Consider the following 23,077-nt stretch of genomic DNA (forward strand, 5'->3'; position numbering starts at 1 on the left):
TCTCAAGAGAACCGCTTCACCTTGTAGGTGTCTCTCTCTCTTGAAATAACATCATCTGAGACAGGCTTGGTTTCTTTGGTCTCCTAAAGCTCCTGGAATGTTCAAACAACGGCCGCCCATTAGCGTCGCCCCTTCCAGCCCTCTGCTGCCCCTCCACGAGGAAGTAGAGGCCTTGTTGTTCCTGTCTGAAGGGAAGCCTTACCTGTTAGAGGTATGTACTTGGTCTTCTGGAGCCTTTCTCTTTTTCCTCTCATTATTGTCTGCCTGAGGAGAAATGCCCCTTGTAATAGTTTGTGTGTCACTCTGATGATAAGAGAAGAAATGAGTCTTTGAAATTAATTTTTCTTCCTATGTATATGTCAGAAAGAAATGAGCAGCTGAAGAGAATTTTTGTTAATCCTCTCTGAGAGCAGGGATTGGACCTCCAGGTCCAGCCCAGCAAATTTCCCCTCCAGGGCTCAGGAGGTGAACGACACTTTGGCAATCATAGATACTCAGTTTATTATCAGAGGAGTTTGTTCCCCATGTTTGTGTGTGTCTCTGGTCCCGGAATACCACAGCTCCAGAGCACACATGTTTTGTAAACCTCAGGAGTGTGGGAGTGGGCTGCTCCCGGCCCTCCGTCGCATCACACACGATGCGGCCCATCTGCGGCCTGTGTCCCCTCTCCTTCCGCCCAGAGCTACCTGTTCTTGACAACTTAATCCTCCAGTTCTCTTCCAGAACATGATTTACATGGATAAACCGATGAGCCGTGTGTCACACTGGTTTTTTAATCATGTCGGTGCTGTCTTACTAGCTTAACATAGTTTCCTTTGCGATCTATCTGTGATTTCTTTTCATGTAGTGTGGGGGGCGTACATTTGGGGCATTTACCTTTGAAAATCAGATGAGAGTGACTCCTGGGGGGGGAAAGGTGCACATTTGCAGGTTTTGTTCAGACGGACTTTGTCCCTTAGCAGTTAGTCAAAGAAAGCCTGTTTTGAAGAGATGTTGAAGATCTTAAGTCTGAGTACATTTCAGGTAAAATCAGAAACAACATGTAGACAATTAACTGTGACATAAGAAAACTTGAGTCCTTTTATGCTCCCTCACTAGGTAATGTTTGCTTTGCGCGAGCTGACCGGCTCGCTCTTGGCGCTCATCGAGATGGTGGTGTACTGCTGCTTCTGTAATGAGCACTTCTCCTTCACCGTGCTGCACTTCATTAAGGTAGGACTGCGAGAGGCCTGAGGAGGGCCGAGAGCCGGCCACCAAGATGCCAAGGAAGTGTTCCTTTGCTCCCAAGCAGTTGGCTCCTTTTAATAACCTGTCGCTTTTCCTAATCATAAAAATAGTATAGACTCATTAAAAAAAAATACAGAAGGAAAAGAATGTCAAGTCTCACCATCACTAATGGTCACTATGAACATTCTCCCAGGTCTCCCTTTATTTCCTCTATGTGTATTTTAACATGATTGGAATTTTCTGTCTCTCTGATTCTGTGTCTTTTTTCACTTGACATTCTAAGTATTTTCCCGTTATCACTAAGTGACCTCTGAGGATATGTCATCTTCTTGTGTACCATGACTTACTTAGCCATTCCCTTCCTAGTGAGGCACATTTGCACCAGGCTTAATTTTTAACCATTTAGAATATATTTTATAGTTAATGATATGCTGTGGTGACCATTATTTTGTAAAAAGGCTTTCCAATTTCAGGTTGTTTTCCTAGGTAACGTTTTAAAATCGAAAGTAAGTGGGTGCCTGGGTGGGTCAGTGGGTTGAGGTCTCTGCCTTCGGCTCAGGTCATGATCTCAGGGTCTTGGGATCGAGCCCCGAGTCGGGCTCCCTGCTCAGCAAGAAGAGTGCTTACCCTTCCCCCTATGCCTGCCTCTCTGCATACTTGTGATCTGTCTGTCAAATAAATTAAAAAAAAAAAAAAAGAAAGAAAGAAAGTAGGTTTTTCTTACCATCTGAAATAGCAACAAAGTTCATCACGAAGCTTTGGTCAGCATTATAATCACTCTTACATACACTGCACTAAGCACTGTTCAGGCTATAATCACTCTTAAATACGCTGCACCAAGCACTGTTTAGGCAGAGTACATATTCCCCTCACTCAATTCCCAAGTAGTCCTGTGATGTAAATAGTGTCATCGTCACTATTTCACCTTTGAGGAAACCAAGGCTCAGAGTAAGTGACTCTTGCCCCGTGTCACACAGCTGATAAGTGGCAGAGTGGGGATTTGACCGTCAGCAGTCTGGCTCCAGGGCTCTGCTCTGAACCATGTTGTTCACTGCCTTTCTAGGTACTACCAGAAAAACCTTTAAGCCTGTACATACTTTTATTAGGTTTTTGTTTTTTAATTTTTCATCCTTAATTTTGAATTGCATGGATAATACCTGTCTGCGTATTTTTGTGTGCGTGAAAAATTAAAACACACAGATACGGCCAAAGTCCACTTAGACCACCACCAACCCACCTTGTGCCCTGTCTGGGGATCAGTACTGTCACCTGGATATGTGTCCTCACAGGCCTCTCTCTGTGAATGTACTCCGTTTGTCGTTGTCCCTGCCCAGAGGGTCTCTGCCACGCCTTCGTACCTGCCCTGGGGTTTGTCATAGTGACACATGTAGTGTCACTACAGGCAGTGGCTGATCGGGGACTGTGTGTTCAGGGTCTTAGTAAAATGTGTCTGCCCTCAGCCTCTTCCCCTGCAGCCCCATATCAGAGGTGGTTGAGTCTCTCTTCTTACACTTCACAATTACATGACCTTAGGTGAGGTTCTCATCCGTGAAGTGGGGGAAAGTATGACTTAACCACACAGAGGGTAAAGATTCGGGGTGCCTCCTTTGTGACGGCCTTGGTGCCTCAGAAGGGCAATGCTGTAACACTGTGCCATCGCCCACAGTCACATGAGGCCACTGAGTGCACAGCACATGCCTCTTATGAACCCTCACACCGTCCTTGGGCATCTTGGCAGAGTTTTCTATGTCATAAGCTGACTTGTCTTACGTGCATCTCTCCTAGCATGCTCACCGCGGAACACGTATCCTGGAAAACAGAGTACGACACGTGTGAATGACACAAACAGATACCTGGGCCTGTTCACTGAAAAGGCCTCCTTTCCTTTCTGCCTTTCTTCCTCTCTCCTCCCTAATGTCACGGTCCAGGGTGACAGTGCTGCTGTCCGTAGAGACTGCATTAGTCCTAGGTTTAGCATTCAGGCAAACTGGGGCCCCATGAGGGCAAGTGATAATGGTAGAAATAGAGCTTGAGGCCAGCCCTGTTGCGGGCCACTCTGATGGGCTTGCCTCTGAAGACTCAATAGAATCTTTATGCTTTTAAAAAATATTTCAGAACCAGCTGGAAACAGCTCCACCCCATGAGTTAAAGAATACGTTCCAGCTGCTTCATGAGATACTGGTAAGTGAAAGATGTTCTGATCCTCTTGTGCTACTGATTAAATTTACTAGTTAGCTCATGTTTGCAAACAGAATGGTGTGTGTCCTTGTATCATTTTGCACTTGCTTGGTCTGCACTTAGTGAGCCCTCTGTAGGACAGTCAGGTTTTGTCATTCCTGGTTGAGAGGCAAGAGTCCTAGGAGATGAGAGAGGGAGCTGGACACGTCCAGGAAGGACAGTGCAGAGAACCAGGACACGTGAACAGCCTCACCTTGCATGGGCGACCGTGGTGCTCACAGACGCTGTCTCCTTTAAACCTTGTGGTAACCGCCAGAGGAAAATTGCTGGCTCTACAGTTCATTCAAATCTAAGACACCATCGACTCTCTATGTGCTACTAAAAATACTGCTTCCAGGCCACGAAACCAGAAGGTAATTGACTGTAGGATGCATCCCAGCTTCAGAAGTATGAAGAGCAGGGGAGAATTCAGTTGTAAGCAGTGAATTGCTTAGTGAAGTGGAGGGATTTGCCCAAGGCCACCCTCGAATTAAAGTGACAGAGCCCGGATTTGAGCCAAACAGCTGGCTCCAGAGCCCAGGCTGCCACCAGAGCTGGTGTACAGACACTGTAAGTAAGTAGGTGGCATGACCAGGAGAAGAGGGAATTGATGAGGGCTTGGGGAAAAAAGCCTAGACCAGATCACAAAAGGCTGCCAGTACCGAGAGTGTGTGGGCTTTTACCCATAGGCCCTGGTTGCACACGGGTGGCCAGGTTCTGCCTGTGTGCCTGTTTTATTTGACCCAAAGTTTTGTAATGTCTGGCTTCTGGCCTATCTTGAGAAACCAGGTAGTGTAATGAATTGGCCCCATTTCCCACCTGCCCCACTCACCTCGACCAGTTAGCTCTCGCTACCCTCTGATCAGGCATGTGCTGCCCAGTCCCCTCTGTCCTCGCTGCTCGATACCATCGTACCTAGCCCACTGTGTTCATTTCTTGGTGTCCTGGCCTCTGTAGACATTTCATTTTGCAGTCTTTGCTGTCACTGATGAGCACTATAGGCAGACCTTAACAGGAGAGTGACATGACTCGACTTAGGACAGAAAGCTTCTGCTGGCACTTGTTTGGAAGGCCTGACTGAAGAAGGAAGCCAGGTTGGAACTGAAAGACCACAGAGTTGTGTGTGGCAGTGAACTGGAAATCACAAGACCTGTACTGAGGAGACACAGGGCAGAGGTGGCAAGGGACAGGTCTCCATGTATTTGGGAAAGAGAAACAGTAGACTTTGGTGACTGGGTGAGCTGATGAGTACCTGGCCCAGGGCTCTCTAAACAGAGCGAGAGTCCTGGGCACAGGGTGAGCATTTAATAAACACTTCCAAACAAGAAAAGACATCACTGATGGCATTTATAAAAAGCCTGTCTCTCTGGTCCTTTATCTCCTGTTTGGTCCTAGTACTTTCACAAAATATAGAAGATCGTTGCTCCTCCGGAGAAGGACTGCACATTGTTTGTCTGCTCAGCAGCAAACCACTGAGCTTACTGCCCTGTGCACAAGTCAGTGCCAGGCACTAGTAGTCCAACCATGAGCAGGACACAGTTCCAGCCCCGTGTGGCATGGCATAAACCTCCTGACAGTGCAGAGAGCCTGTATCGTAGCAAAACTCCAACAGGGTTTCAGTAAACAGTTTAGACCCTAAACCTCTTATTCTGTGGAGAACTGTAGAGGTCAGGACACAGAGACAGGAAATGAATGGGTCTTCAACTATTACTTGATCATTTTTTTTCATCTTTAGTTTAAAATTTAAGGAGCACCTGGCTGGTTCAATCAGTAGAGCCTGTGACTTTTGATCTTGGGGTCCAGAGTTTGAGTCCTGTGTTGGGAAATAGATTATACTTAAAATACAATAATAAAATAAAATTTAAGATGCTGTTGAGATATATGCCAGTGCCATGTTGTTGTTCGTTTGTATTGGGTTTTGTTAAGTTAGGAACTAAATTAATCTCTTGAACAGAATCATTTTTAAAAGGCACCAGTGAGTGGCCTCATACAAGTTCCTTCATTCATTTACCAAGCTTTGTCTCCTTCTATCACAGGTCATTGAAGATCCCATACAAGTGGAGCGAGTCAAATTTGTATTTGAGACAGAAAATGGATTATTAGGCAAGTAGTCTGGCCATCCTGAGAGATGTCTGTAGCAGACCCACAGCCAGGGAGCCTGTTATTCTGGCCAGCCTCCTCCCTGACTGGGACCCCCCAGCACTTGTCAGCAAGGGCTCCAGGAGAGGCCTGTTGGGGCTGTGGGCTCCCGTATTCTGGCCAGGAGACATGAAGTCAGAAGATCTTACCAGCTAGACAACTGTCCCCCTTGAGTCAGCAAGGTGCAGCCGGGGCTCCTGTTACTGGGTCGGCTAAGAGTCAGGGGTGCTGTTACTCTTTTCAACAAGCTAAAAGCTACTTTCCGAGGCCAGAAATCTTTCAGTCCACTCTGGAGCCTTCGGGGAGAGAAAAACCTCAGGCTCAGGATGGTGTCAAGCTCATAAAATAGGATTATTTTAGTTGTTTTACCGGTGGTATGAATGTATCCACATTCCTCTTACCACTCATAAAAGCTTTTTGCATTTTTCTTCCTTAGAAGGCTCAAGTAGCTTTAATGAGCTGTTTCTTAGAAAAAGCGTGATTAGAAATCGTCCTCTCCAACACCCACCACCCTGCCAGTATTGCCAGTTAATCTGAGTCATTCAAGAATCTGCTCTGTGGCAAGAGATTGAAGACCTCCTCTTACTGCAGCAAAGAAATGTGAGCTACGAAGTTGTGTAGCTGCAACATTGCAGGCCTCCAGGTGGCACCCAGCTTCTCTAGACTTCCAGACCAAACACTCCACAAGAGCCCACATCAAGGACTCTTTATTCTTATATCCACAGAGCACAGAGCAGGAAGCATTTGTTGAACCGAACTAATATTGTAAATTTCCATTTATCAAACTGAAAGTGTTGTGACCGCTCTTTTGTCAGGAGTATGGAAAAAGTTCGGAGATCTCTGAATAATCAGCTGTGGAGGTTTGAGCTCCTTTTGGTTCTTCCAAAAGGCAAACTTCCACTCCCACATATGTTTTTGGAATACCATTGAAAGCAGTGTCTCTGCCCACTAGAATTTGGGGGATCCCATTGAGGCCACACCGCCATGCTTTTAGTTGAGTGCCCTCTCTGCTGCTCAAATCTGCTGGTTGTGAATGTTCAGGATAAGCGGTGTTACTGGGACACACTTTCCGCGTCTTGCTTTCTTGTCACAATTCCCTCTTCTCTTTGCTCAGCCCTGATGCACCACAGCAACCACGTGGACAGCAGTCGCTGCTACCAGTGTGTCAAATTTCTCGTAACTCTTGCTCAAAAGTAAGTATTGGCTCCATTTAGAGGGGAAGAAATGGTGTCTTTAGTTACCAGGGGAAAAAATCTCCCTTGGTTAGTTCCTAGAGAGCCTGACTCAGAGCATGCTTGCTTGGATGGTTCAGAAAGCTGTTCACAAGATCTCGAAGAGATGTGAGGGGGGGTGTCAGAGGAGCCGCAGATCTTATGGAATCCAAGAAAAGAACCCCACCAGCAGGCCTTAGGTGGGAAAGGCAGGAAGCAAGGCAGATTCGGGGACCTCCACAGCAAGAGTCCTTGAACTTTCGCTTGAGATAGCTTCCAACAATGTAACTTCACTACCAACTCCATCATGTTCTAGGTCTCCACTTTCAATACAGTCTCTCAAGAGACAGAATTGTGTTATAGCTACTCAGACTCAGGAACCCAGGCACTCTGCAAAGTACATTGCCTTCCTCTCACCACAGAGACAGTTCTGTGAGGTTATACTGGTAGACTCTGTCAGTCCAACGTCTTGGGTGGTGTGAGCGCTGTGCCTGCTGTCAGATCTAAGACTTGAGCACAGGCTGATGACCTTCAAGGCAGAGGTTCTTTTTGTATTTAATTGTGGCAAAATATACACAAAATCAGGTTTGTCACTTTAACTACCTTTAGGTGTACGCATCAGTCGCGTTAAGTACCTTCACGTTGTTGTGTAACCATCCATCATACAACCCATCTCCAGAACTATTTCATTTTCCCAGACTGAACCTCTGTCCCTACCCAACACTAACTGCCCACTCCTGTCCCTTATCCCACCAGCAACTACCCTTCTACTTTTTTATGAATTTGGCGACTCTGGGTGCCTTCCATAAGTGGAGTCACACGGGGTTTGTCCGTTTGTGCCTGGCTTATTTCACTTAGCCTGATGCGCTCGGGTTCATCCGTGTTCTAGCCTGTGCCAGAACTTCCTTTTTTAAGGCTGAATCCTGCCCCCTTGTATGGCTGTACCACGTTTTGTTGGCGCATTTGTTAGTTGATGGCCACTTGGAAAGTAGAGGTTCTCAGGGTTAGAAGGAGCCTTAGTGGCCCGCTGCCTCAACCTGTGGCACACGCGGGGCCCGTGGGAGCAGAGTGACTGCATGGCCACTGCTGAGTCCCCACCCAGCTTTCCATACAGCTTCACTGATTTTGCTCCAGATTTTTCCTAATTCTTGAGCATGGGGATTGCCATCCTTGGGTTTGTGCCAAAATAAGAAATCTGTTGGGCCCGAGCTGCTGTATGTGAGTGTCCTCAACAAATGAATTGAGAGCCTGGTCGAAGTAATTAATGCATCAACATGCATTTTCCGGATGACATAGTGTTGTGGACACAGGTGGAGACTATCCTGCCGCAATGGTGGTGCGTTTCAAGGCTTGATGTTGGCAGCGTGACAGCATCAGTACTTGCCTGAGTGGTATTTCCAAATTGTGATGGGGTCGCAGGGTATGTCTGATGCGTGTCCTCCATCCCTCCATTCTGTACGCACAGTATTGCCATCAGTACTGTTTTTGAATGTGAAAGACAGCTTTCTGAGTGGGCAAAAATGCTCCAGGACCACACTTTAAAGTTGTTCTTCCCTTAATACCATTCTTACCCAAGTCACAGAAATGTAAAAACCAGTTTGATTCTTTCAAGAATTATTTCTCTTATTAAGTAGACTAGTGTGGGGTTTTTCTGTTTCATTTTTTAGTTTCTGTCTTCGAATTATGATAGAACTGAGTGGATGAGGTCTCCTAGATAAGATTTCTCACTACAAATTTAACCTTTTTCTGCTTTTCGAAGTTTACACATGGGAACGTATTCCAACCAAAACAAGTAAAAACTTCATAGACAACTGAACTTTAGTGGAAGTAGCATTTGTGTATCAAAATAAAAAGGTAGAACAATGGAAACAAGGATATTGACAAGGCAAGCATTTGGCTAATACAAATCCCCCCCCACCCCTCTACTGCCAGGTGCCCTGCTGCTAAGGACTACTTCAAGGAGAACTCCCACCACTGGAGCTGGGCCGTGCAGTGGCTGCAGAAGAAGGTAACTGCCCCTAGAGCTTTGCTGGCTGTCACCCAAGAAGCAGTTAAACCACCGTGACGTGTTTTAACCTGGGACGCTGCTTGTCAGGGACAGTTTCTCCATCTGGAGACTGGCCTCCGAGTTATTTTCAGACTTCCAACCTTTTTCAGATCAGTTGATAACCTATCTCTACACATGAAGTTCATGTCTTAATACAATGTCTGAACTTGATAGGTGAGAGAGCAGGGGTGATAATCTGAGACACAGTGGTTCACTGAACTCTTGAGAGCCGACGTAAGATCCTCCCAGTGTGACAGAGGAGCTGGGTGGATCCTCTGTGTGTGTGCTGTTAGATGCGTTTTATATTTGAGTATCTAATGGTAGTGATTGTGGCTCACGTGGGCTTGTTTGTTGTCTCTGATGGCGTTTTTGACCTCCCACCTCAGATGTCAGAACATTACTGGACACCACAGAGTAATGTCTCTAATGAAACATCAACTGGAAAAACCTTTCAGCGAACAATTTCAGCTCAGGTGAGGCTTCCCTTTCTGTTTTGTGTGGCTTTAAATCCCACAGGTAGGATTTTCAGTGCATTTCTCAGAAGCCACAGCCTCAGAGATGAGAGGTGTAGGTTAAAAATGAGAAGGGGCTGGGGCACCTAGGTGGCTCAGTGGGTTAAGCATCTGCCGTCAGCTCAGGTCTTGATCCCAGGGTACTGGGATCAAGTCCTGTGTCAGAATCCCTGCTCAGCAGGGAGTCTGCTTGTGCTTACTGTCTCTCTCTCTCTCTCTCTGACAAATAAGTAAAATCTTTTAAAAAAAGAAATGAGAATGGACAGAAGAGGCAAATTTTCTGTGAAGAGAAAGCACGTTGTTGGGCAGGTGGCAAACTATGTGCCAGAAGAAAAGCATTGTGGGTTACAGAGTTTGAGGAGTGTGCTGCCGGGCGAGCACCACCTGGAGGCTCCCGCCATCTCCAAAGATCAAGTGGAGGGTCGTTGTCTTTGGTGGCACTGCTGCCACCGCATACCCCCTGACTTTTTCTTCTCATGTTTCAATCTCTCACAGGACACGTTAGCCTATGCCACAGCTTTGCTGAATGAGAAAGAGCAGTCTGGAAGCAGTAACGGGTCAGAGGGCAGTCCCGCCAATGAGAACGGAGACAGACATTTACAACAGGTATAGCTGGGCCCACGTCCTCGTGGGAAAGGGCCCCGCCTGCTCTGAGTTTTCCAAAAACAATTTCCATAACCAAGGAGAAAAGGAGACACCAGCCCCCCACCCCCCCACCTCGTGGTCCTTGTCCGGGGCTCACCAGCAGTGTGCTTCTAGAGTGGAACAGGGCTGCCGAGTAAAGTTACCACAAGGCTCCCTCCTCAGTGTCTGGTGGGCAGTGCCTTGAAGGTGGGCCTGATAGAGCCCGGATGCCGCAGCATTCCTCCTGGTGGGTTCTCTTCATTCTGCCAGGGAGCCGCAAATCACCCCCTCCATCTTTGGCTCTCTCATCATTCTTTCTGGAAACACAGACCCTTGAAGGGCCATTGAAATACCCACTTGCGGGGGAGTCAAAGAATACCTTTCAGCTTGTTTAAATATATATATTTTTTTCAGTACTGCTCCGTCTAGTGGAAAAAAGAATGAGATATATCCACAGCACACACTGGTGAAGCGGTCATGACTGTGATGGCGTGTGCTGTGAGGGTGGCCTTCTCTGGAGTTCACCACAGTACTTGGCACAGAGACCTCATTAAATGAATCTTGTTGATGTCTTGTGTGCCTTTTTTAACCTTTTAGATCCTCCCAACCACCCCATGAGGTCCCTGTCACCTTGACTTTCCAGAAGGGACACAGAGGCGCAGCACTGTGACGTGGTTTAACCCAAGGTGCCGCTCAGCAGCTTACCTTCTCACATGCTTTGTTTGCAGAGAACATAACCGCTGTAGGACAGGAGCTCCTGCAACAGCCAGACTCAGTCCATGCGAGCGTGGGTGCACACGCATGTGTACACACACACACACACACACACACACACACACATCCTGATCCCCTCCCTGTCAGTACAACACCTCCCACAGCATTTGAACAACACTCCGTTCTCCCTCACCCTTTAAAAAAAAAGACTCGTCTTCCCTCTTATCCCCTGCCTTCTTTCCCCTTCTTCACAGCCAGACTTCTCCGAAGATCTGTCCAGACTTGCAGTTTCTTCCCTCTCGCTCTTCCTTCAACCTCTTCCCTGCTGGCTCCCTGCCCTGTGGCTGGCTCAGCAGTCGGGGTGACGAGTAGGCTTCTCGGGCCTTATGGTAGTGGAGCACTCAGCAGAATCCGACCCTGATGGCCACTCCTCCCTTCCAGAAACACTCTTTCCCGGGGCTTCCACAGCACCTCACTCTCCCAGCTTTCCTCCAACACCCCCCGGCCGTTATTTCTCCATCTCCACCAACTTGATTCTTAGGGGTGCCACTCAAGAGCCCAGCTCCGCTCCTCAAAGACAGCTCGCACCCACCATGCCCGATACCTCCATCCACTCCCACTGGAGCAGGCCTCTACCCGTGTCCGTCATCAGTGGCACCCTGTGCCCTGGACATGCTGCAGTCCATTCACGGTCCTGCCAGGCTGACCATTTAAATCTCTCTGAGGCATCTGTTCCATTGTCTTAATAAGCACCTTGGTGTCCTGGGCTTTTGAGAAGCCCCTGCCTCGCTCTTGCTTCCCTCTGCTTCATCTGCTTAAACCTTCTATGGCTTTCCCTTGCTGTCAGGGTAAAGGCCAGAATCTTCACGGTCTTGCTTGATGGGGCTCCTGGCCACCTCTGCCCCCTTCATTTTCTGACTTCTAGACACCAATGGCTTTCTTGTAGTTTATCAAATGCCTTTTTTTCCTTCCACCTTGGGCCTCCCCCACCCCCCCACCCCCACCCCGCATCTGTCTCCCACCCGCCTTTACCTGTCCTTTTGCAGAGAGTCCCTGTTCCTTCCCACCCCCACCACCAGCTAGATCAGTCCCAGGACATATGGCAGGCATTCAGAACTTTATTAGCATGTAAACCAAACACCTCAGAGCTAGTGACAGAAGCAGAATTCAGGAGTGACCCAGAGTCATCTCCAGCAGCCGCTCCATCATGACGGTTCCCCCGAGTTCTCGCAAGCGCTGCAGCCCTGTTGCCTGGTAGCCCACTCACCTGAGGCAGGTCGCTGGGTGCCTTCGGTAACTATGGGAGAACATGGAAATTAGAGTTTGCATAATCGGGAACTCTCAGGTATAAGGTCTTAGAGCTCTGTTTTATTACCCTTCAATAAGTCTTCTGTTGTTAAATGCACTCGTTTACCAAACACAGGTCAGAAGCTATTCTCTAACTTTACTGTGCATGAAGTGAACCTCCTTCTCTTTTTCAAAGGGTTCCGAGTCCCCCATGATGATTGGCGAGTTGAGAAGTGACCTTGACGACGTGGATCCCTAAAGGAACAAACACGCCCAGCGTACAGTAAGGAGTCACAGCTCGGTTCCCTGGTGCTCAGCGCTGTTCTGAAATCAGATTCTCACCCTTGAGCCCTTTAGAAGAGCCTGCAGCTTGGACTAGGGAGCCCACCGTGATCCCAGAGGAGTGTGGGTTTTTAAAGAAGGCACTCTTGGCCCCTGGAGAAGGTTCAGGAGCTGTTTGGCCGTGGGAGAACTCCTTCCCCCCAGATCAGCGGCTCCGGGGCCCGGTTCACACGGGGATTCACGTTTCTGTGGAGATTTTAGGAAATAAAGCCGGTGGCAGACTTTTTTGTTATATGAACATACAAGAATGAATGGGGTAAAGCTGTTGCTTTCTCTATGATGCTACAAAAGAAATTCCTTTCGTTTTTATATTTAAAAAAAAAAAAAAAAGCAAGCTGCCTTTAGATATGTGGGGGCAAATTTTTAATCTTGCAGTAACATTGACTAGGAATATCCAATTTAAAATGATGTAAAGATAGGTGATAAAATTCCTTTTCGTTGTAAAATAGTAGTTAAAGAACTCCGTTTACACAGACCTTTGTATTTAATATGTCTCCCTATTTGTATAGAATTTCAGACGGGTCAAGATGAGAGCCCTGGGCGCATAAAGTTGGATCTTGATGAAATGTTACCAGGATCAAAAATTTGGAAATTTATTATGCTCTTTAACATACATTTCTGATATAATTGAGGTTGGAAAAGAGCAATAAAAAAAAAAAAGTCCTCCAGAAATACAAGGTGCATTCTTCGACATCAGTCACTAAAGAAGTTACGGAATTTTCCCCCGAATTTGGAAAACAGCAAAATAAAAAGCACTTTAAATTATAATCTTAGTGAGTTTGACTTCATAAAATCATCTTTTTAATGCTTGGAGACATATTGAATAAACTGTAGTCTTAAATCATGTGATCCGCAATCATTTGCTTTTGCTTAAAATATAATTACTAAAACCCTTGGTACTGTTTGTATATGAGGTTAAATATTTGAGTTGAGAAACGCTGCTCTGTGAGTTGTAGTAATGTTAATGTGGAGAAGGAACTTGACACTTTGTTTCTCTTCAACATGACTAATGAACACCAAAAGAGACAAGATTTGTTTTCCCAGAAATAACCAGAAAGTAATTGAACAACTGTCCCATTTTGTTGGTATTTCCCATATAGTCACCATCCACATACTTCAAATTAGATACCAGCTTCCCTTTCTCCAGAGGGGATAGGGGATATGCCAATGGATTTCATGTATTTTGTACATTTTGTATTTTGAGTTTCTACACCCATTTTCCGCCCTATTTTGCCTTTAGTTACGTGTTCTGCCTTGTTTCCAACTCCCTGTGATGGAACTAAGGAAGCTTAGGAAGTGCCAGGTTGCCCCTGTCGGTTAGATTTGCCAAGTTCAAGAGGCGTGGCCAGCCCCAAAGTGCCTTTTTGGTGGCTTCCGCATTGTGTGGACACGCAACAGGACAGACAGCTTTCGCCACTGTGCACTCCAGCCCCAGCCCCTTCGCTGCTGAACGTGAGGTAAATGTGCAGCCAAACCACAGTTTGTCTGTGTGTCTACAGCCCCCGCAGCCTAGCGATGGTCTTTGTCAAGGACACCGTGCAGACGGGGCAGCGTTTAAGAGCAGAACTGAGCCCTCAGAGAATTGGTCAGAAGGAGTTGGCAAACTGTACATGGTTCTGCTGTTCTTGGAATTTCGAATGTGATGTTTTAAAATTGATTTTGAGTTCCTCAGTACTCCCATGTCCTCCTGTTTTCCCTAGCACCCCCCGCCCAGTCTTCTCTCCACCCCCATCCTCACAGATCGATTGTGTAGGACATGACCTTGAAATGCCAGTGATGATCTGTGTTGGGATATCATCGCTGGCAGCTGCACTCTCAGGAGCCCAAATTCAGGAGTGAAATTGCCACTTCTAGTCCCTTATTTCCTATGGAAACAACGCCTCCCACCACCCCCGGCACCTGCCGTCCTCACTGTAAGGCTCCATCAGGATCACTCGTCACTGCTGTGCATCATACGCTCTGGTTAAGTTTGATTGTGTTGTTGCTGCAATGACCATCACCTCCTCTTTGCCAGGAACCACTTGATTTCCAGCGGCTGCAGACTACAGCTAACCTGCTGATGACTTTTTTTTTAATGTACAATGAAGTGACAATTATGACAGGCTTACCTTGGAAGAGTTGTCATTTTTACTGCCAATTTTTTGGACGAAGATGTTTTTATAAATCTTTCAAAAATGGTCTGCACATCGAGTAGGAATTGCACAACTAACTCAATGCTGTATGTTCTCAAGACGCTCCCTTCACGAGGCCCACCGCAGGGTGCCACGTCTGCCCCTCGGAGGCATCTGGGAAGGAAAACAAACGAGCAGCCCAGCGGGTATCTTGCCCACGACTTCTCCTGGAGTACTCACACGGTCACTGGCAACTAGAAGAAACGGTAGGACCCAGAGCATTGTGTCCTCGGACTTCCCCGGTCTTGCCCCACCCTCCCTGCTAACATTGAGACGTGTGCAGTTACCTTTTGAGCTTGGAACAAGCAGACTGGAATTTTCCTCTGCTACCTCTTATGTACAAAATCTTGTTTATAAAATTTCAAAAGGAAGTAGATAAACTAGGGGAGAATCTTAATCCTAAATTTGGTTCATGAGTGGCAGAGTTCTTAGCTTCTAAGGGTATAAATAAATTTTTCAAAAATCTAGAGATGGAGTCCAGCTGACCTTCTTCTCTGCGGTGCGGGGAGGGGCGCCGTGGGCCTGGGCCTGGTGGGAAATGGCTCTGGGGTAGCTTTTGGAACTTGGCACTAATGACAGGAGTCAGGCCCCTCTTTAATAATCAGGGGTGTTGGGTTTTCTAAGCCTTTTGTGGTTCTTTGCTTTTGGGTAAGGATGCCAAGCCCAGGCTGCTGTCCTACAGACATCTCCCCATAGCTCTGAGGTCTCCCAAGGGATCCCCATGTGAATCACATCCCTGGTCAAGGCAGGCTTCCCGTGGGCTCATAGGTCTCAGTCTTGCTCCTAATGTCCGGGGTGTGTCCACATGACTCCCATGTTCACTGCCTCAAACCTTCCTCTCCTGTGGCCCATACCCATACCTCTCCCACTCGCAGTGACCACCTGCTAACATAGGCAAGACCCAAGTAGCTCCCTTCTCTCAGCCCTGGAGCAGTCAGGGTATGGCTGTCTCATGAATGGGCACCTGATTCTTGGGGAAGGGAGGCCATGTCCAGCACCACGTAGCCAGCCGAGGTGCCTGTGGCATAGACACGGTTCTTCTCTGGCATTCAGGCTGTTAGCATCGGGCAGTTCTTGAACTCTCTCCATGATGCTAAAATGTCAGAAAATACAATTTGGGAGGATTTTTGCTTTTCAGGCAGATTCCCTTATCATGGGAATGGGCTGCTTTGAAATAGGCCTTGCTTAAGAGAGCTGCACTCGCCAACTCTGAGAAGCCGGAGGTCCCGTGTTGAATGGGTAATTACACGATGCAAACTGGACCGAGACTTCATAATTTCCAGTCACGAGAAGTGATCGTGGATAGAGTACTGACTCATTACAGAAGCACTGGGCATTTGTATAACCGTCTTACTCCATAAACTGACTCTGTGCCATGGGGAGAAGAGAATGAAAAAGACAAGGAACCAGAGCTTGGCAGTGGACGTGGAGGGGAGAGCATCGAGAACGCCACAGGGGCACCGGTTACCAAGGGTGTGGGGTGGGGGAGCAACCACCTAGGGGCTCAGGGAAGACAGGTTTTATCCTAGAACAGATCGAAGTGCTCATCCAATACCTGATTTACTCAACCATTCCACAGATTTTTATCAAGTGCCTAGTACAAACAAGGCGTCATCCTAGACAAACTCAGGCCTAAGAGTCATGACCAAGTTGTTTTTATTTTAAAAATCCACCGTATAGTTACAAAAGCAAAACAGAAGTCTAGAAAAGCTTCTTGCTATTAAAAAGGCAGTAGAGAGAGCGGTTTGCGAACAGACCAAATAGATAAATGCTTGGTTTTGTTTGCCTGGGTGGGGGTGTAGGGAGCTCAAGGAGGGAGGGAGAGTTGTCCTCCTCCTCCAGCTCTCAGAGCCCCCCAGCCCACCGCCCCCATCATGGAGAACTGCCAGCACCATTCACCCAGTGCCCTGTCCCGGCTCACAGTGCTGCCTCAGGCCTGTGTGCCCCTTCTGGGCCCCAGAAGTTTACCTACAAAGACGGGGGTTCCCCCCTCGCATGCTGTAACAAGAGACTTGGTTTTACAGGCAAATCTGGATTATGTATGGGCCCCACCTCTCTTCCTGGCCCTGCAGGCTTAGCAGGTCTCCCTTTCAGGTTCCCAGTAGCTTCCTCCCCAAAGCGTGGGTGGTGGTGTGTCTTGTGCAGGGTAGTTGTGAGGGCTGGGTGAGAAGGGGTGCAGGCTCCACAGCCCCCACTGCAAGCCACAAAGCTGGCCCTGGGGGCTGCTTCCCGCCAGCCACACTGGGCGCACAGCCAGGCCTGCACCTGAGCACGAAGAGGGCTGCTGGAAGAAGCACAGGCCAGCCCCTCAAGCACCTGGGATGGTCTCCCACCTCCAGCTGGATCTCTTGCTGTCGCCAGTGGCTCAGGAGTGGGTATGAGAGCTCAGAATTTTGTCAACAAAAGCTCTCTTCCCTGTGAGCCCTAACAGCAAGGCTGGGAGAGCCCATGAGTCCAACCACACTGATGGAGATCCTTCCACAGGAGCGGGGACTTGAACGCAGGTCTCCTGGCCGCCGCCCAGGGGTTCATTCTGGCCTCACTGTCCTCATCTATCCAATGGGTAGAATAGACCCTGCCTTTGTCCCAGGGCTACTCTGAAACCCTGTGGGAATGTGGGTGGAGAAGCACCTTGGCTGTCTGGAACCACCAGCCAGACCTGGGCAAGCATATCACCCCTGTCAGTGCCTAGCAGCTGGCACCCCCACAGTATGGAAAACATCTTCCTTGATCAAGGGGCAGGAGGTGATGACCCATCTGCCCATTTCACACTCACTTCCCCTTCCGGCCCTTAAGTGTCCGCCCACGGGAGGATGACTGCCTCCTTCAGGGAGCCCTCGGGATCATTCTGCCCAGGAGCTGAACACAGCTTGCCCCATGCATGTCAGTGGGGGAATGTCGGGTGCCTCCCATTCAGCACAGGTTTGGGGACAGGATGACCCAGGCTGAGTGGTCACGTTCTCCCAGGGAAAGAGCCCATAACTCCTCCAACCCAAAGGCCAAAATAAACCTGTCTACACCAGGTCTAGACACCCCATTCCCTGAGCACACACCCCCACCCTGACCCAGAACCCCCACACTCAGAACCCTGCGGGGCTCCCAGCTCACTCAGGCAAAATCCAAAGTCCCGAATGTGGCCCTCAGGCCCCACCTCACCTGGTCCTGTGCCCTCTCTAGTCCTCCAGCTTCGATGGGTTCCCCCTCCCACGGGCCTCCCGTCTGCTCCTGGTGCCCTCCAGTCATGCTCCCACCACATCAGGGTCTTTACCCTGGCTGTTCCCGCTGCCACAACACTGTTCCTTCCCTGTGATGCCCTCCACCTTCTCAGTGAGGCCTCTCCTGAGCACCCTCCGTCCAACATTCCCTTCCCTGCTTTATTTTTCTCCACTGTATCTTTTAAGTACTCCGTATGACGTTTTTGTTTACTGTTCTTCTCCCCCACAAAAATGGACACTCCAGGAAAGAAGTTGGGTTAGTGCCGGGGACAATGCAGGTACCCCGCAGCCCTCACTCAATGCGTGCCCAGCCTGTGGACCTGAGACAGTCCTTGCCCTCCAGAAATGCGTCATCCAGACCATACTCTGTGCTTTTAAAAACCTTTTCTGAGCACACATAAGAGCAGACCGCCCAGGGCTTCCTTTTAAGAGGCTCCCTGTGGCTTTTTAAAAGGAGAGGAGGGAGCGGCCATTGGAGTTGCATCTGCACTGAGGTTTCCTGGGGGCACTCCTGCCCTCTCTCAGCTCGCCCTCCCTGACCTTGCCCGCCACATTGGCTGCTCCTCCACCCCCAGCCCACAGCTCGTTTGTCCTCACCCTTGGGTCCCATCAGGTCCTCTCTGGCCCTAAAATGCAGTGGGGCTCCTGGCCCTGAGTAAACCCCAGCAGCTCCGTTCCACAGATTCAGCAAGGAAAACACAAGTCCTGCCTCGTTCTCAGTGATAGCTACTCACTGGACAGCAAACCTCACTCATCTGGACAAAAGCAAAAACTGGCCCAGCCACACCCAAACACACACACACACACTGTCCCCACAGATGCAAAAGCTCCAGGTAGCATCCTCCCCATAAACCTCTGCCCAGATATTTGAGAGCCACCCAGAAAAGCTGCAGGGGGTAGACCCACGCCAGCCCTTGGGACACTGGGTACCCATCCTGCAGGCTCCTCCTGCCCCCACAGGCCCCGCCCGTCACCTTCTCCATGGGCCCCAGGATTCTGTGCCTCCTGGCTGTGTCCCACGTGGGGCGGCAAGAATCGAGGACGCAGGCCTCCTCGAGGCCCACACACTGGTGGGGCTGCCTGGAGGGCCGAGGTCCTCTGCCTCCCTGTGGGAGCCTGGGGCAGAGGAGAGCAGCTTAGACCCTTGGAGACTGGGGGACCCTCTGTCTCTCCTTGCCACCCTCAGACTCCATCACTTTAGGGGCTGAGGCCAGAGCTGTAAAATCCAGAAACAAGTCAATGTACGAGCTACACTGACTTGAGTGACACAGCTCCTGGGTTCTCAGCGCTGCCGCTGGCCTGCTGTGTGACCATGGGAAAGTCATTCAACCTCTCTGAGCTTTAGTTTCTGAGGGCAAGCACTGCCTCCTCTCCATCCGGAGATGGACCAGGACAAGGAGCTCCCCCAGGCTCTGACCCAAGCAGAAGTTCGGGGGGAAGCTTGATGCCTCTCCGGGGCACCTGGGGCTTCCCCTCACGGGCCTGGGAGTCAGACATACCCCCAGCTACAAGACCTTGGAAGGTGGTACTCAGCTATGCCAAGCCTCGGTTTTTCCATCTGTAGAATGTAGAGTGACCACGCCTGCTCACAGGATGGCCTGAGGATGAAATAAGGACTCCACAAAAGTGCAGCCCTGCCCAGTGCCCCAGGGCGTGTTGGGGTCACCTTCACTAGAAGCCCCCGTGTCCTCACTGCAGGGCCCTGGGGAAGTCATTCAGCATGTGCAGGACCCTTAACTCTTCCGAGTGTGTTTCACAGGGAGCAAGGTTCTGTGGCTGGCAGGATTTTAACCTGGCACGTGCCCCTGAGCTCATCTGCTTGGTGTTCCCGAGGCGGAGAGTGACCAGCACACTACGGACTTTCCACCAAGCCTGGACCCCTACGAGGAGCATGGCCAGCGGCCCATGGGACCTGTTCCCGCCTCTCCTCTAGACAAGGGCCCCCATCACCTGACCGGGCTCCTCTTTCCCCTGCAATTCCATCCTGCACACTCCACCAGCCCACTCTTCCTGGAGCCGGCTCCTAGCTCAACACTGCCCCTTGTCACACTCCTCCTAAACTTCAGTGGCTCCCCAGCATCTACGTGCTTGAGAGTCAACTGAGCCCACCATGTGCCATCTCCCCAGCTTCTCCCCAGGATACCCAGTGCTCCACCCAAGCAGGACAGCTCAGCCTCCTCCCAACTGGAGAGGCCCTATCCCTGGATCCCCTACGAGGATCCCCCACACCCCCCATGACTTCCTGCTACCTGCCCCGGGCATGTTTTCCACACAATAGAGCCCACTCATACTTACCCGCATCAGAGCATGGACTTCAGAGCAAAGAATGATAATATTGGTAGCTAGCGTTGGTACAGTCCTCGCTAAGTGCTTAGCACCCATCATCCCCATTTCACGGGTGAGGAACCTGAGGTACAGAGAGGTGAGGTAACTTGCTGTTGCCCGGCAGAGCCCAGGTGAACCCAAGGTCAGCTCCACTTTCAGCTCCTGCCCCAAGTCCCTCCCTGAACGGCCTCCCATGTTGTGTGTGGGGAGCTTCCCATCTCATGGCAGCCCACGAGGCAGGTCCTCCTGGGAGGAGGGCAGAGGCTGAGAGCTGAAGCCACATGCCCAGGGCCATGGGATGAAGCGGGAGACCTGGCCTTCACACTGGGCAGTCAGGCCTTGGCGTTGGGCCAGCCCGGTGGAGGCAGTGGAGCCAGGAGCCCAGGACGCCTCCTAGCCCTGAGGACATGGCCTACCAGGTAGCACTGGGCATGGGTCTCCATTCCAGCCCCAGCTGGAAGCAGGGGGAGGCAGGGAAGAGGCTAAGCCTGTAATGGTGTTGACCCCGGGGAGAGGAGGAGGGCCCAAGGTCACGGGTTGGGTGATTCAGGAGGGAGAGGGACCAGGGCACAGGGGTGTGGCTATGTGGTAGTGGAGGGTAGTGCTGAGGACAGTGCTGTTCATAGACTAGGATGGTGGAAGTTCGAGTGTCTCCTCACCCAGGCTCCTGTGTTGGGGTGTCTGACGACATCCTCCAAAGCCAGGCTGTTCAACTTCCAGGAGAACACCACACGAAGCCCACAGTGTTCATGCCTGCCCACCTTCCCCTGGGGGGTAGTGGCGTCCACACCTGCCTCGGGACCTGAGGCTAGAGAGTGAGGCAGGTGTCTTCCCAGAAGGCCACAGGCAGGGGCCCAGGCCCTGCCAGCCACTGGCGGGCTATGCTGAGAGGCCAGACACACCCGCCCACCGAGGGCGGCGATACCATCCCCTTCCTGTGGGCCAGGCCAGCTGGCTTTCCCAAAGAAACTCCAGCTTGAGAGGCAGCTAACGGCTTGCACAGCAACTCGTCTCTGCGTGCTTCAGGCTTCCCGTGGGCTCCTTAACCTGCCAACGCCTCTGTGAATTCCTGTACTTACTGTCTGCCTAAATATGTCACCTTCTCGCTTAGTTCTTAAGTGACTGTTCCTATTTTTATCTCCAGCCTCCAGACAGTGGCTGAGGGTCTTGAACCCAGACCAGTACAATGGCCTTTCTCATCCCAGCAACGTCCTTCTCAACGTCCTTCTAGAAGGTGAGAGGTTCAGGGAACAAGGAAGTGGGGCTTAGAGCTGAGTACTGGGGGTGGGTAGCCAGACTGAAGAAAGGAGATTTAAGAAAAGGCACAGGCAGCCCTAAGGGCCACGCCCCTTCGCCCACCCTGGCACACTCAGCAGGGGCTGGGGCTGGGGCAGAAGCCGCTGCCCAGGTATCCATTAGCCCATTAGCGGTAGAATTTCCCCTCTGCTCCAGGAGCTGCAGTGTGGAGCAAAGAGGAAGTCACCAGGAGGTCACTGCAGACAGCGATCTGCCCTGGCTCCCACAGGAGGTCACAGAACTCCTTTCCTCTCACAACCCCTACGGAGGGACTGTCGCCCTTGAAAGAGAAGGAAATAGAAGCCCAGAGGCTGCGGAGCACCACACAGCCTGTGAGGGTTGGAGCCGGGATTCAACCCCAGTTCTGACTCCAACGCCCCAAGGCCTGGGAAGATTGTAATGGAGAGAACCAGCCGGCCCTCAGCAGGGAGCTCCCATAGCCCTGGGGCCAGGTGCTGGCATTGGCCTTCGGGAAACTCGCCAGGCCCACCCTGGGCGACCGCGGCGAGCGCTGTGGGCGTGGGGCTCAGCTTCCTGGTTCCCAGTACTTGGCCCGCCCTGCCACCCGGGAGCACCCGCAGCCCTTCCCAAGTGGCCCGGCCAAGGACCCCCTAACGGGCTTCAGAACAATTCCGCCCCTTCCCCTTTAGTTTTTGTTCTTTCCTTCGGCTGAAAAAGATAGAAAACTAGAAAGTTCTGTGGCATGAAGAAATCGCCCCCCAACCCCCGCCCCTGGGAGCCGTCGTCTCTCCCTCTCCCCCCGGACCACAGCGGTGCGTCTCTCTCCAAGCCCCCAACCCCAGTCGCACCGCCCACCGCCGCGACCCGGAGTTCCCGAGCCGGGTCAGAACGCAAGCTACAGCTCGGCGACCTCTTCCGTGAGCGATGCGGCTGGCTGCTCCTTCACCCGCCGGAGCCACGGTGCTGTGGCACGGCTGAGACCCGACTCGCGCCTCCACCCCCGACCGTCGCGCACTTCCGGGCTCACAGTGCACCGCGCGCGGGCCAAGAGCCGCCGGCTGGGTTCCCCCCGCCCCTGCGGTCCCCCGGGATCCGCGCCCAGGGACGGCGAGCAGAAGGCGCTCGGCAACTTGAGCTCCAGCCCCTCCCTTAGGCAGGGAAACTGAGGCCAGAGAGAGGACGACAACCGCACGGGTCCCCGCTGGGGGTTCGCGCCCGCCTCCCACTCGGGCACGCGCACCTAGGCGCGGCATGTGGAAGGAAGCGGTGGCCGCGCGCTGGGCATCGTGGCTGTGTGCTCCGCTCCCGTCGAGGAGGTGCTCGTCCTAAGCGCGCGCGCCCGCGGGGCTCGGAGTCGCAGCAGCAGCAGCCGCAGCTGCCGGCGCCCATCGCGGGGAGAGGAGAGGTTTGCGCCCAGGCGGGGACACCCGGGGTGGCGCGCGGTCCAGCCCGCCCTGTGCCTTGCGGTGGAGAGCACCGTCCGCGAGCGGGACTCGGGTCTCGCGTGGGGGCCGCGCGACACGGCAGCGCGTCCCCGGCCCGGGCTGTCTCGCTGCCAGGCTCTCTCGCTGCCAGGCTCTTTCGCTGCCAGGCTCTCTGCTGGGCTCCTGGCTGCGGCCCTGAGCAGATCCGAGCGGAGCGCAATTCCGCGGCCTGGCGGAGACTCTGATTGGGTGCGGGATGCCGGGCGAGAGAGCCAGCCACCCGAGCCCCATGGTACCCGCCCCACGTCTGGAGGATCAGGTTTCCGCCTTGTTCTCCCCATACAGCGTCAGACAACGCTCAGAGG

At 51.2% G+C, this 23,077-nt stretch overlaps 1 protein-coding gene across 3 annotated transcripts in view; it reads left to right on the top strand.

The window, feature by feature from the left end:
- Window positions 1-14,958, top strand: part of USP24 (ubiquitin specific peptidase 24) — a 136,442-nt gene extending 121,484 nt beyond the window's left edge. For all 3 annotated transcript variants that reach the window (XM_032303304.1, XM_032303306.1, XM_032303305.1), the window contains 9 exons: window positions 90-211; window positions 1,099-1,212; window positions 3,343-3,408; window positions 5,481-5,547; window positions 6,698-6,776; window positions 8,727-8,802; window positions 9,228-9,314; window positions 9,849-9,959; window positions 12,175-14,958. In XM_032303304.1, the coding sequence (XP_032159195.1) occupies window positions 90-211; window positions 1,099-1,212; window positions 3,343-3,408; window positions 5,481-5,547; window positions 6,698-6,776; window positions 8,727-8,802; window positions 9,228-9,314; window positions 9,849-9,959; window positions 12,175-12,237 (785 nt within the window). In that variant the 3' untranslated portion in view covers window positions 12,238-14,958. The remainder of the gene's footprint in view (window positions 1-89; window positions 212-1,098; window positions 1,213-3,342; window positions 3,409-5,480; window positions 5,548-6,697; window positions 6,777-8,726; window positions 8,803-9,227; window positions 9,315-9,848; window positions 9,960-12,174) is intronic.
- Window positions 14,959-23,077: the final 8,119 nt, after the last annotated feature.

The sequence above is a fragment of the Mustela erminea genome, chromosome 10 (assembly GCF_009829155.1).
Source record: "Mustela erminea isolate mMusErm1 chromosome 10, mMusErm1.Pri, whole genome shotgun sequence".
NCBI lineage: Eukaryota > Metazoa > Chordata > Mammalia > Carnivora > Mustelidae > Mustela > Mustela erminea.